At 37.6% G+C, this 14,735-nt stretch overlaps 1 protein-coding gene across 2 annotated transcripts in view; it reads left to right on the forward strand.

Moving 5' to 3' along the window:
* Positions 1-14,735, forward strand: part of DNAL1 (dynein axonemal light chain 1) — a 60,848-nt gene that overhangs the window by 36,241 nt on the left and 9,872 nt on the right. For both annotated transcript variants that reach the window (XM_040477636.1, XM_040477637.1), the window contains 2 exons: positions 5,916-5,971; positions 14,032-14,158. In XM_040477636.1, the coding sequence (XP_040333570.1) occupies positions 5,916-5,971; positions 14,032-14,158 (183 nt within the window). The remainder of the gene's footprint in view (positions 1-5,915; positions 5,972-14,031; positions 14,159-14,735) is intronic.

The following is a 14,735-nucleotide window of genomic DNA, read 5'->3' on the forward strand; positions in this document are numbered from 1 at the left end:
CTATACTGTTTTCAAGCCCAGCGATTAATTTTATGACTATTATTCTAAATTCACTTTCTGTTATATTATTTAAATCCTTTTTGATCAGCTCATTAGCTGTTGTTATTTCCTGGAGATTCTTCTGAGGGGAATTCTTCCGCTTGGTCATTTTGGATAGTCCCTGGCGTGGTGAGGACCTGCAGGGCACTTCCCCTGTGCTGTGGTGTATAACTGGAGTTGGTGGGCGGGGCCGCAGTCCGACCTGATGTCTGCCCCCAGCCTACTGCTGGGGCCACAGTCAGACTGGTGTTTGCCTTCTCTTCCCCTCTCCTAGGGGCGGAATTCACTGTGGGGTGGCGTGGCCCGTCTGGGCTACTTGCACACTGCCAGGCTTGTGATGCTGGGGATCTGGTGTATTAACTGGGGTGGGTAGGCAAGGTGCACGGGGGCAGGAGGGGCAGGCTTAGCTCGCTTCTCCTTAGGTGATCCACTTCAGGAGGGGCCCTGTGGCAGTGGGAGGGAGTCAGATCCGCTGCCGGAGGTTTGGCTCCGCAGAAGCACAGGGTTGGGTGTTTGTGCGGAGCGAGCAAGTTCCCTGGCAGGAACTGGTTCCCTTTGGGATTTTGGCTGGGGGATGGGCAGGGGAGATGGCGCTGGCCAGCGCCTTTGTTCCCCACCAAACTGAGCTCTGTCGTCCGGGGGCTCAGCAGCTCTCCCTCCCTTTGTCCTCCAGCCTTCCTGCTTTCCGAGCAGAGCTGTTAACTTATGACCTCCCAGACGCTAAGTCGCGCTTGCTGTCGGAACACAGTCCAACACAGTCCGTCAGGCCCCTCCGCTTTTGCCAGCCAGACTCGGGGGCTCTGCTTGGCCGGCGAGCCACCCCTCCGCCCCGGCTCCCTCCCACCAGTCCATGGAGCGCGCACCGCCTCGCCGCCCTTCCTACCCTCTTCCGTAGGCCTCTCGTCTGCGCTTGGCTCCAGCGACTCCGTTCTGCTAATCCTCTGGCGGTTTTCTGGGTTATTTAGGCAGGTGTAGGTGGAATCTAAGTGATCAGCAGGACGCGCGGTGAGCCCAGCGTCCTCCTACGCCACCATCTTCCCTCTCCTCCCTGTATTTTTTTTTAAAAGGTGTTTAAAAAAAAGAGAGTTTTATATATTAACTTAGATACTATCTTTGGAAGAGCTACATATATTTTATATTTGTTATATTCAGTTTCTGAGGTTGTTTCTCGGTCTTCATCTTAGTTGACCTAGCAGCATATTTTGACATGAATGATTTAGTTCCTCTTCGAAGTAATTTCAATGTTTGGCTTCTAGGACACTGTGCCCTCCTGATCTTCCTGTCTTTCTGGCTGCTCCTTCCCAGTCTCGTGTCTCCCACTTTTAAGTATTAGAGTACTCTAGGCCTCAGTTCTTGGATCTCTTCTCTGTTCTGTCTTCACCTATTCCCTGGATTATCTCATCTAGGTCATGGCTTTATCATCTATATGCTGATGGTTCCCACATTTGTATCCCTAACCCAGGCATCTCCTCTGAACTCCGGATTTGCACAGTCGGTTGCCTGGTATTTCCATTGGATGTCTACTAGACATCACACACTTAACATTTCCGAAACTGAGTACTGATATCCTTCCCCAGCCCCAGCTAAACCAACTTCCTATGTGTCTTTCTCAGATAGCAACAACTCCATTCTTCCTGTTGCTTAGGACAAACTCCCTGGTAATTTCTTAACTCCTTTCTCACACATCCTATGCAAGACCTATTATCTTTCTTTCTTTCTTTTTTAAGTTTTTTAAATTTATTTTCAGAGAAGATAGAGAGTCAGGAAGGGACAGAGAGAGAGAGAGAGAGAGAGAGAGAGAGAGAGAATCCCAAGCAGGACCCACGCTGTCAGCGCAGAGCCCAATGCAGAGCTTGAACTCACAAACCGTGAGATCATGACCTGAGCTGAAATCAAGACTTGGGACACTTAACCGAATGAGCCACATAGGTGCCCCAGTATCTTATTTAGTTTATTATCTGGCAAATTGTTAGCTCAATGACAGCAGGAATTTTTATCTATATTATTCACTATTGTATTATCATATAGTATATTTTAATCACTGCAAGTGATTATAGCTGTTCCTGGTGTATTGTAGATGCTCAATAGTTATGTGTTGAATGAATAACTGTTTGAATAAGCTTTTCAATCTGCATGGAATAGACAAAATAAAATGGCGATCTTTCCATATCAAGAAGCTTTAAAGAATAATTGATTATATGATTTTCTTAAATATTTAATTTTCACACATATATTGTTATATGGGGTGTATGAATTTGCTAGGGCTGTCGTAACAAATTCCACAGACTAGATGACTTAAGCAACAGAAATTTATTTTCTTACAGCTGTAGAGGTGAGAAGTCCAAGATCAAGGTTTTGGAGGGTTGAGTTCCTCTCTCCTTGGCTTGTGGATGGCCGTCATTTCCTCTGGTCTTTTGTTTTTTCTTTCTAATTTTTTTTTATAGTTAAAAAAAATTTTTTTTACATTTATTTATTTTTGAGAGACAAAGCACAAGTGGGGAGGGGCAGAGAGAGAAGGAGACATAATCCAAAGCAGGCTCCAGGCTCTGAGCTGTCAGCACAGAGCCCAAAGTGGGGCTCGAACTCACAAACTGTGAGATCATGACCTGAGCCAAAGTCGGACACTTAACTGAATGAGCCACCCAGGCTCCCCTCTTTATAATTCTTTTTAACATTTATTTATTTTTGAGAGAAAGAGACAGAGCGTGAGTGGGAGAGGGGTAGGGAGAGAGGGAGACACAGAATTGGAAGCAGGCTCCAGGCTCTGAGCTGTCAGCACAGAGCCCGATGGGGGGCTCAAACTCAAGCAGTGAGATCATGACCTGAGCTGAAGTCAGACACTTAACCAACTGAGCCATCCAGGTGTCCCTCCTTTGGTCTTTAAAGGTCTTTTCTCTGTTTCTGTCTTCTGTGTCCTAATCTGTTCCTATAATTCTTATACGGGCAGGAGTCATATTGCACTTTTTTTTTTTTAAGTTTATTTATTTATTTATTTTGAGAGAGAGAGAGAGAGAGAGAGAGAATGAGGTAGAGGTAGAGAGAGAAGGAGAGAGGGAATCCCAAGCAAACCCACCAACCGTGAGATCATGACCTGAGCCGAAATTGAGTTGGATGCTTAACTGGCTGAGCCATTCAGGTGCCCCAGGGTACCAGTCATTGAATTTTACCTAAAATGATCACATTTACTTTAATTCACTCTTTAAATTCCCTATCTTTAAATACAGTCACATTCTTTAAAAAAAAATTTTTTTTAATGTTTTTTTTATTTTTGAGACAGAGAGAGACAGAGCATGAGCAGGGGAGGGGAAGAGAGAGAGGGAGACACAGAATCCGAAGCAGGCTCCAGGCTCTGAGCTGTCAGCACAGAGCCCGACGTGGGGCTCGAACTCACAGACCATGAGATCGTGACCTGAGCCGAAGTCGGACGCTCAACCGACTGAGCCACCCAGGTGCCCCTAAATACAGTCACATTCTAAGGAACTGAGTGTTAGGACTACAACATATGAATTTTGGAGTCGGGGGACACAATTCAGTCTATAACCAGGGGACTTGTTTCAACAGTTAAAACATTTTGTATGAATTAGATCACTCGTAAAATACTTTGTCCTGAAAGTTAAGTGTTTCTCATAACAGAATTTGAAATCATTCATTAGGGGTGCCTGGGTAGCTCAGTCAGTTGAGCGTCCAACTCTTGATTTCAGTTCAGGTCATGGTCTTGCGGTTTGTGGGTTTGAGCCCTGTGTTGGGGGCTCTGTGCTGACAGCCCAGAGCCTGCTTGGGATTCTCTCTCTCCCTCTATCTCTGCCCCTCTCCTCTATCCCTGCCCCACCCCTGCTTGCCCATGTGCGCGCACTCTCTCTCTCTAAAAATAAGTAAACATTACAAAAATTCCATTGTTTAAAAAAAATAAAATAATTAAATTAAATAAATTAAAACAAAGTTTATATAGCCATATATGTCTGATCTCTCTCTCTCTCTCTCTCTCTCACACACACACACACACACACATTTATTGTGTACGTACATGGATTAAGCATTATGTTGAATATTTTAGACAATAAATCTCATTTAATCTTGATATTCTTACAAGTCAGATATTATATTTCCTCATTTTATGTATAATGAAACTGTGATTCAAAGAAGTTTGTTTGCTTCCTTAGAGAGTTGGGATTGGAACTCAGTTAATTGAATTTTTGTTCTTAACCATTGAATTATGGATGTCATAGAACAGTACAGTCCAATAGAGCTGTCTGCACTGTCCCAATAGAGTTGCCACCAGCCACATATAGCTATTAAGCTCCTGAAATGTGGCTAGTTTGATTGAGAAACTGAACTTTAAATTGTATTTAATTTTAATTAATTTAAATTAAATAGCCACACATGGGTAGTAACTACCATATTGGATAACATAGTTATAGAAGGTTAAGTTGTGAAAACTAAATGTATAACTTATAAATAAGTAATCAGCAGTTTTTTTAGAACAGAAATGAGGTTTCCTGTGCTTTGCTAGAATCTTTTTTTTTTATTTTCAAAAATAATACATGCACATGGTTTTATGCAAACAGTTCAAAAAAGGGTACAGTGGAAAATAAATTTTCCTCTGACCATAGACTCTCAGTTCCCTAAAGCAACCACTGTTTCTACTTTCTTTTTTTCTTCCAGAAATAGCTTATAGATACATAAATAGAACCAACCTTTTAAAAAATACAAATAAGCATTTTTAAACCAAATCACAACCTAATTTTTTAAAAGATTGCAAGCAAAATATTTTTAAAATACTAATTCATTTTATTTCACTTTAAAAAAAAATTTATTTTTTGAGAGAGAGAGAACACATGTGAGCAGGGGAGGGGCAGGGAGAGAGGAGGACAGAGAATCTGAAGCAGGCTGTGTACTGGCAGCCTAAAGCCCAATGCAGGGCTTGAACTCATGAACAGTTGCTTAACCAACTGAGCCACCCAGGCACCCCTGATTTCACTTTTAATCCTTTTTGGAGTGAGGTGTGCTATGCATAAATATGTTCCGATTTTCTAGCGTGAGTCTTCATACTATAGTAGATTTGAAATATATATATGCTTCAAAAATTTTAAGTTCAGAGCTTCTTGGGGCACCTAGGTGATTCAGTCGGTTGAGTCAGACTCTTGATTTTGGCTCAGGTCATGATTTCACAGTTCATGAGTTCGAGCTCTGCATCAGGCTCTAAGCTGACAGTGTGGAACCTGCTTGGGATTCTCTCTCCCTCTCTCTCTGTTCTTCCCCCACTTGTGCTCTCTCTCTCTCTCAAAAATAAATAAATAAACGTAAAAAAAGATGAAGTTAAAATATTCTTTAGTCTTATTTTATCCCTATAATATTTATACTAGCCAGCTATTTATTTATTTATTTGTTTGTTTGTTTATGTTAATTTTTTTAATGTTTATTTATTTTTGAGAGAAAGAGACAGAGTGTGAGCAGGGGAGGGGCAGAGAGAGAGGGAGACACAGAATCTGAAGCAGGCTCCAGGCTCTGAGCTGTCAGCACAGAGCCCGATGCAGGGTTCGAATTCACCAATCGAGAGATCATGACCTGAGCCGAAGTCAGATGCTCAACCGACTGCACCACCCAGGCGCCCCACTTGCCAGCAATTTAAAACCATGTGTTCCAAATAGCTAACCATTTGTAAATTTAATATTGTCATGATGTGAAATTATAGTGTTTACCTTAGATTATAGGTCAATGTTATTTCCTACTTGATCACCACTTTATTAATACAGCCTTTCTAACTCATTAGATCAGTATATTTATTATATAAAAGTTATTAACACTTTATTTTACTAGATTTACAACAGTTGTAATATGATTCTCATAAACAAAAATTGTTTTTTTTTCTACTACAGAAAACTTGAGAATATTGTCTTTAGGAAGAAACAACATAAAGAACTTAAATGGACTGGTAGGTTGTTATTTATTTCTTTAAAAAAAGCATGCACTTTTCCCCTTAATATACAAGTAATATTTGTTCATTGCAGAAACTTTGCAAAATCAAAAAGCAACTATAAAAAGTACCTATAAGCCACTGACAGTGTAAATATTGTTAACATTTTGATTGATATCTTTCTTGTCTTTTTTCTATTCTTTGATGGGTATGTAGAAAATGAAATCATACTATACATATTGTTTTGCTCTCTTTTTTTACTTAATATGTAAAAATCATTTTTTTCATGTCATTCATTCATTTAACAAAATCATTCAAATATATTTCCTGAATGCCTACTTTAAGCCAGGCACTGTTCTAGGCATTAGGGATACAGAAGAATATGTAATGAAGTCCTTGCTCTCCTAGAACTTCCATTACAGTAGAGGTAGACAGTCTAGAAAATATTTGTATAATGCATATGCAATACATTGTATAATACAGGTGGTGATAAATGCAATGAAGAAAAGCAAGGCATATACGAGAACATAGATTGACAGGAAATGAGGAAAAAAGCTATAGGGCTGACCAAGGGACAGGTACTCCGGACTGAAGTGGGACGAGTGCAAATGTCCTGAAACTGAAGCTGCTCCATATGCTTGAATTAGAGCAGAAGAGTTGAATGAGGGTAGGGAATTGCCCTCAGTGAGCTTGGAAAGGGAGCCAGGAACGAGGCTACATTGGGTCTTACAGGTAATGATAAGATTTTAGATTTTTTTTTCCAAATGGCTTACAAAGCCACTGGAGGTTTTTGATCAGAGGATATAACTTAAGTTTTTAAAATAATTTTCAACCATACCCCTTTTTTTATGATAGCATAATATTCTGTTTTACTGATATACCATAATTTTTTAAATCAATAACTTATTACTCATTATTTATTTCCAGTTTGGAGTTATTATAATCAATGCTATTATGAATCTCCTTTTAGCTATATTATTGCACACATCTATGAATAATTCCTTGGATAAATTCCTTGAAATGGAATTGCTGGGTCAAAAGGTATGAATTTCTTTTAAGGCTTTTGTGGCATATTACCAAGTTACCCTTTGGAAAGTTTTAATAGTTTATATTCCTACCAGTAATGTATGAGGGTTCCCATTTCCCCTTATCAAACTTGGGCATTTAAAAATTTTTTAAGTTTTTGACAGGGAATTTTTTGGCCATTTGAATTTCCTTGCAGAGAAGTTGAGATGAAACAATATTGTAAAATTAGGCAGTTTTGGGAATGACAAAGCTAATGTCTTTTTCTTGTATTTGTTCCCAAACAGATAATAATTTTTTAAAAAGTGTATATTGTTAAATAATTTTATAAACATTCCCAATGTTTTTATGACTCTGGCCTTCTCCCCACTCCCAGCCCCACCCCCAGTAAGCCTAGGTTGTGCTTCCCAAGAACCAGTGGGGTTGAAACTGCAGTGCTTCTCAACAGTAACCTCCCAAACCACACAGGCTGAAATAGCCACCCCCTCATTACAGAGGCAGCTGTAATAGCCAAATAGGAGGCAGTGTTCAGCTGCCTGAAACATGGAATGTAAAATTGAAGGACAAGGGTCTATTTTAAACTACTTAGGAAAACTGACGGGATACATTGCAAGCCCATTTGTGTATATGATCTGGCCTCTGCCTTCCTTTCAGATGTCATTCCATGTTACTCTTCTTCCTAGTTGGTAATCTCTAGCCACTGGTCTTTCTCCTCCTTGAGCATGCCAAGTCTGTTCCCACCTGAAGGACCTTTCTACTTCCCATTTCTTTTGCCTTAAAAACTCTATTACCTTGGACTTCTACGTTACTGACTCCTTCTTAACCTTCACACTTCAGCTTAGATGTCACTTCCACAACAGTGTTTCAGCTGCCATATATCTAAAGTAGCCCTCTGGGCAAAAACTCTTGCCACTTATAATTTTTTTCAACTTTCTTATTACTATCTGAAATTCTCATTTATTTGTTTTCTGTCTTTGTCTCTTTCTGTCATGTCACACGCATGCACACACACACACACACACACACACACACACACAAATACACACACACAAATCCTAATGAGTACCTTAGTTTTGTTCATGAACATATACATTAGTGCTTGATATATGTAATAGGCACTCTGTAAATAATATACTGAGTGACTCAATATATTACTAATTACAAAAACTATCAATTCTAAGTGTAATACATGTTAATTATAAAAAACAAATCAAGCAATTCATAAATATATGCAATACACTGAAAGTCTTTCCTCTTTTTACCTATAGATATCTGTGTGCATGTGTATGTATGTATATATATGTTATATATGTTTGTACTGATAATATACAGGCCATATTTTTTCTGCTTTTTCATTCAGTAGCATATCATAAATATCCTTCCATGTCAAAACATGCAAATTTAATGCATTCTTTTTTATATAACAATGTATTTAACTATTCCTATACTGCTGAGCATTTAGATTATTTTCTTGTGGAAGGTGTGCCTCTCTCTCTTTTTTTGCTGTTACAAATCATGTTGCAATGAACATCTTCACACATATAACCTTCATTAGTTATTTGAATGTTGATAGAGGCTAGATTGCTAAAAATAGAAATGGTGAGGATATTTGCATGCATTTAAATTTTCGATGGGTGCCTCAAATTGCTCTCACAATGCTAATTCTAGTTTCTACTTCCATCTATGGTATATGGATGAGGATTATTCCCTCCACCCTCAATACCCATTTATCCATAATTTTTAATCCATATTTTTACATTTCTTTTTTGGGGAGAGAGAGAGAGTGGGGGAGATCGGGAGTGGGAGACAAAGAGAGAAAGAGAGAGAGAATCCCAAGTAGGCTCCATGCTCAGCGCAGAGCCCACCTTGGGGCTGGATCCCACAACCCTAGGATCATGACCTGAGCTGAAATCAAGAGTTGGATGCTCAACTGACTAAGTCACTCAGGTGCCCCTTTAATCCATATACGTTTTGATTTTTTTAGTGTGTATTTATTTTTGAGAGAGGGAAAGAATCAGGGTGTGAGTGGGGGAGGGACAGAGAGAGAGAGAGAGACGGAGGCACAGAATCCCAAGCAGGCTCCAGGCTTTGAGCTGTCAGCACAGAGCCTGACGCAGGGCTCGAACTCACAAACTGCGAGATCATGACCCGAGCCAAAGTCAGACACTTAACCAACTGAGCCACCCAGGTGCCCCAATCCATATTTTTAATATTTGCCAATATGATAGGCAAAAATGGAGTATTGTGTTGTTTTAATCTGTTTTCTTCAGTTGGTTGTGACCTTGAATGTCCTCCTGTATATTTGTTATACGTTTCCTCTTTTGGTAATTGACCAAACATAGTTATTACTCATTTTTCTATTGGCTTTATTTTTTCTTATTGCATTCTAGGCGCTATCAATATTCCTAATAATTATCCATTGTTGAGAATATTATTACTATTATTGCTGTTGTTAACATTTATTAGCTATGTAACAGACTCTTTACATGCATTGTTTCATTTGAAATTCACAAGTAGATAATGTCCTCATTTAAAGATTTAAAAAAATCCTCAGTTCAGAATAAAGATACTCGGGCTCAGGTAGTTATCTAAAGTGCCCAAGTATAGTGAACAGGCACTTTTAAATATTGTTGCTGAGACCAGAAGTTTGTCAATAGCTATCACAGTCTTCAATGTGTATTTACTTTGTACCAACTATTCTATATCTAGGACTTTTTCATTCTCACATACATGAACAAAGATGTTGGACCAAGTATGTTCATTGCAACAAAGCTTGTATAAAAAACGTCAACAATCTTGGGGTATATCAATTGTAGAATAGCTAACTAAATAAATATAAATAAATAAATAAAATATATCAAGAGGAAAAATGAGGTAGGACTTACCTATACATGCTGGATGGAATAATTTGCAAGGTATGTTGTTAAGTGAAAAAAAAAAAGCAAAGTATATAAGACTGGAAGTCTTATAATCCCACTGAATTTGTAGATTGATTGGAGAAAATTGAGGTCTTTCTAATAATGAGGCTTCCCTTACAGGCAGATTTATTCAGATTTTTTATGTCTAAACTTTAAGTAGAATTTTATAGTTTCAATTCCTGTAAGGCCTGTACACTTCTTATAAAAATGTATTCCTAAGTAATTTATAGTTTTTGTTGCTATGATGAATGAAATAATTTCTCTCTAATGACTTCCTGTTTGTAATATAAAATCTATTTGTTTTTGTATGCTTATAATCAACTGCCTACAAACATTTCTTAACTGTTTGTGAATCAGATCTTCCTAAAGACTTTCAGCAACATTATGATATCTGAATTCATTACTTTATACAAAAGGCAAACAATAACAATAATCATCATTTTATGTGGTCCAAAATGGAGGTTTTACAGCACTCCCTTAAACCTTTCCCACTCCTATAACCTCCAATGTAATATTATTTACAGAACAGACACTTTTTTATTTTTTTGTTTTCAATATTCATAATGGTTTGTTGACCTCAAAGAATCATAAACTTTAATAGCTGAAAGAGATCTTAGAGAACTTCTTGTCTAGCCTTCTCATTTTTGTTCCTTTATTTTTTATTGTGGTAAAATACACATAACATAAAATTTACCATGGTAACCATTTTTAAGTACAGTTCCATGGTATTAAGTATATTGTATCATTGTACAACCATCACTGCTGTCCATCTCCACAACTCTCTTCAGCTGGTAAAACTGCACCTCTGTACCCATTGAACAATAACTCCTTTGTCCCATCCCCTCAGCTCTAGCACCACCATTCTACCTTTTGTCTCTCTGAATGTGATTACCATAAGTACCCCATGAAAATGGAATCATATGGTATTTGTCTTCATATGACTGACTTATTTCACTTAGCATAATGTCCTCAAGGTTCATTCATGTTGTAACATTTATCAGAATGTCTTTCTTTTCTCAGGATGAATGATATTCCATTGAATGTATATACCATATCTTGTTTATCTCTTCCTCCATCAATGATCACTTTGGTTGTTTCCACCTTTTGGCAATTGTAAATAATGCTGCTGTGAACATGGGTATTCAAATCTCTCTTCAAAACTCTGCTTCCAATCCTTTTGGGTATATGCTCAGAAGTGGGATTGCTAGACCATATATTTTTAATTTTTGAAGGAACCACCAATTTTCTGTAGCAGCTATACCATTTTACATCCCATCCCCACCACTAATGCACAAGGGTTCCAATTTTTTCATATCCTTGCCAACACTTGTTATTTTTTGTTTGCTTAATAGTAGCCATCCTAATGAGTGTGAGATGGTTTCTCAATATGCCAACCTCCTCCTTTTACAGAGTAAAAAACTAGGAGGAGGAGTGATTTGTTCATATGCAGAAACAGACCAGTTTGCTAAATGTCTGTTTACTCAATGTTCAGTTCTCCAAAGGGCCAATTTATTATTTATTGAATGACAGATTTCACTGAACTGATTTACACAAACTTAGCCAGGTTTTACTGATTGATAGTCACCATATTGCTTCACCAAAATCTTATCTTTATTACCTTCTTAGAAATATATAAAAATTGTGTTGCTTGGAATGTTTTCAACACCTTTAAATTTTTTCTTTAAGGTTTTATTTAGTGTTAATTTTACTGCAGCTGTTTCATCCCAGCTTTGGATTTGTTGGTCCATCTTGGTAGAATCAGTTTCATTTTTTTTTTTAGTTTATTTATTTATTTTTAGAGAGAGAGAGAGAGAGCATGCAAGTGGGAGAAGAGCAGAGAGAGAGAGAGAGAGAGAGAGAGAGAGAGAATCCCAAGCAGGCTCTGCACTGTCAGTGCAGAGCCTGAGTGGGACTTGAACTCACGAACTGTGAGATTATGCCCTCAGCCGAAATTGGACACTTAACCGACTGAGCCACCCAGGTGCCCCTCATATTTTAGACACTAATCACTTCTCAAGTGATTAGAACACATAAAAATAGTAATCTAATTAAAGTGGTTAGGGAATCCTTACATTTAGGGAAGTACAAAAGACCGTGGAAGAGATTGAAATGTATTGAAAGAACTACGCTCTGGACATCCAAAATGTGTACATTTGTAAGTTAGCATACATAAGAAACTCTCATTCCACAAAGTCATATTGCCAAGTGAAGAAAGTCCCCAAATGCACTGCAATTTGGCAATGGCAAAACAGCTACATCCAAATGGCTAAAAATGAAACTAAAACTAAGTTAGTACTCAGATGAATGAATAAAACATCACAGACATCTTCAAAAGTTATCCTATCTAAAGGAATTTCTATCCTGTTTTATCTTATCCTATCCTATCTAAAACAAATTGCTATAATTTGTAAGTAGTTAAACAGTTTTTCAGTAAATCAGTGAAAGAGTAAATTCAGCAAATTGGCTATTTGGAGAATTGGTGAAATTGGTTATGTGAAATTGACCAAGAGCCCCATATATACATGTAAAACAACACTAAGCGGCAGACCCAGAATTGAGTGTAAATCTTCTAATCCATGTTTAATCCGTATTTTCCCTGCTACCTCACACTTTCTAAATTTGACACATGAAATGGATGGGGATGCAGTGAGTTAAAATGTATGTAATAAAGTTTAAATTATCTGATGCCTGATTCCCCTCTTCTGAAAGCTATATAGGACATATTAATTAGATCCTTTGGGAGAAGATATCAGAATAGTAGATGAGAGGGTTTGATAAAGTCACTAAGTTCTGATATATGAGTGCTAGAATGGACTGATATAAAAGGTTTGTTTTTGGTTTTTTTTACTTTGAAATTGTTTCTTTTATTCAGAAAGTTGAAACTATAATGAATTGTGGGAGTTGGAATGACACACAGACTAATTCAGGCCACTCCCTTCTCAGCTTCCCCTGGTTCCACCAGTATAGAAAATGTATTAAGGTTCTTTGTCCCGGTACACTTATTCTCTCTATGGTCTTTGAAAGGACAGTTACCAGCACATAGACCTAGGCCCCACATTCTAGATGTTACCATGTGGATATAGGTAAATTTTTTAGACTAAGAGGGGATTGAGCATCTAATTGATCCTGCCTAGCATTCTTTTGTTTTTTAAAAAAAGAAATAATCATTTCATTATGTCTTATGTCTACAAAAGAAGGAAGAATCTTTGTACCACCATTGATCATATCCAGCATTTAAGAGCCAATATGATACAATCTTTATACTGTAATGGAAAAACTATGGGTGGTTTTTTTTTTTTTTCATGTTTATTTCTGAGCGAGAGAGCTTGCTAATGCAAGCGGGAGTGGAGGAGGGGCAGATAGAGCTGGGAGAGAAATCCCAAGTAGTCTCCATGCTGTCACTGTCAGCCCGACTTTGGGGCTCAGTTTCATGAACCCTGAGATCATGACCTGAGCCGAAATTAAGAGTCAGGTGCTTAACTGACTAAGCCACCCAGGTACCTCAAGACTATGAGTTTTAAACTGAGTTTTATACATCAAAAAAATAAGAGTACTTGATAGATAGCAGATGGATAGATGGACAGATATGTGATAGGAAAAGGATAGTAAAATGTTAATGGTAGAATCTAGGTAGAACATATATAGATAGTCATTGTAATACTCTTTCAACTTGTTATGTGTGAAAGTTTCCATAATAAATATTGAAACAAAACCCCTGAAATTTAGACTTAGCTCTATTACTTGATAGCATTGTGATCTTAGAAAATGCCTTTAATCTCTCTATAATAGAAATCAAATTACCTGCTTTACCTATCTTTAATGTTATAAGGATCAAACCATATAATGTATAGAGACATAATTTGAAATCTATGCCATTCAATAAAAGTGATAAAATAGTGCTATTGTTTCCCCTTTTGGTAATTTCAGTAGCTATTTTAGTTCAGATCAGTTTGAAGAGAGGAAGAAAATGTTCTATTTGCCTTTCTTTATGAGAAAAAACTCCCACACAACCTGCAGCTCTCCTGCCCGTAAACAGGTGGGTTTCGGTTCTCTCGAAGGCCATTGTTTTTATAAGGAAAGGGGACAGAAGGAAAAGTTTAAAAATAAGCTTATAAACCAAATTGCTTTCTTTTTCAGGAAGCAGTAGGGGACACATTAGAAGAACTGTGGATCTCCTACAATTTTATTGAGAAGTTGAAAGGGATCCATGTAATGAAGAAATTAAAGATTCTCTACATGTCTAATAACCTGGTGAAAGACTGGGGTAAGCCGAAGCTGGCTCTTTGTTAACTTTCTACCTCCTATTGTAGAAAATGAACAGAATGAGATGCAAAATGGGGACATTTCTTTCTAAGCACACAGGGAAATAGCTATAGGAGTTCCTATATTTATGCTAAATGCTTGAAATTTACATTTAAATATTTACTTAGAATGATTATAACTGAATAGATCCTGGTCTTATTATTCATCATGAAAAAAATGTAAATTATTGTCCAAAGGCTGAAAGGAATCAGGTTTAATTTAATAATCTTGCGTGGAAGATGTATTTGCCATTTATATTACTTTGCTTTTTTATAATATATTATTCATTCAGCATTTACTAAAGTCCTATTAAGTGTTATGAACTATGCCAGGCTCTTAACATACATAATTGAATAAGATACTGTCTCTGTTTTCAAGGAATTCACAACTTAGTGGAAAAGAGTAGTTTATAAGCTAATAACTATAGAACTTTGTAATGAGTTCTTCACTAGAGGTGTGAATTCATTAGGAATTCAAAGATTAGGTGTGTCTGGCTGGTTCAGTCAGTAGAGCATGTGATCCTTGATCTCAGGCTCATG

This window comes from Herpailurus yagouaroundi, unplaced genomic scaffold, assembly GCF_014898765.1.
Source record: "Herpailurus yagouaroundi ecotype Mexico unplaced genomic scaffold, PumYag 141, whole genome shotgun sequence".
Taxonomy (NCBI): domain Eukaryota; kingdom Metazoa; phylum Chordata; class Mammalia; order Carnivora; family Felidae; genus Herpailurus; species Herpailurus yagouaroundi.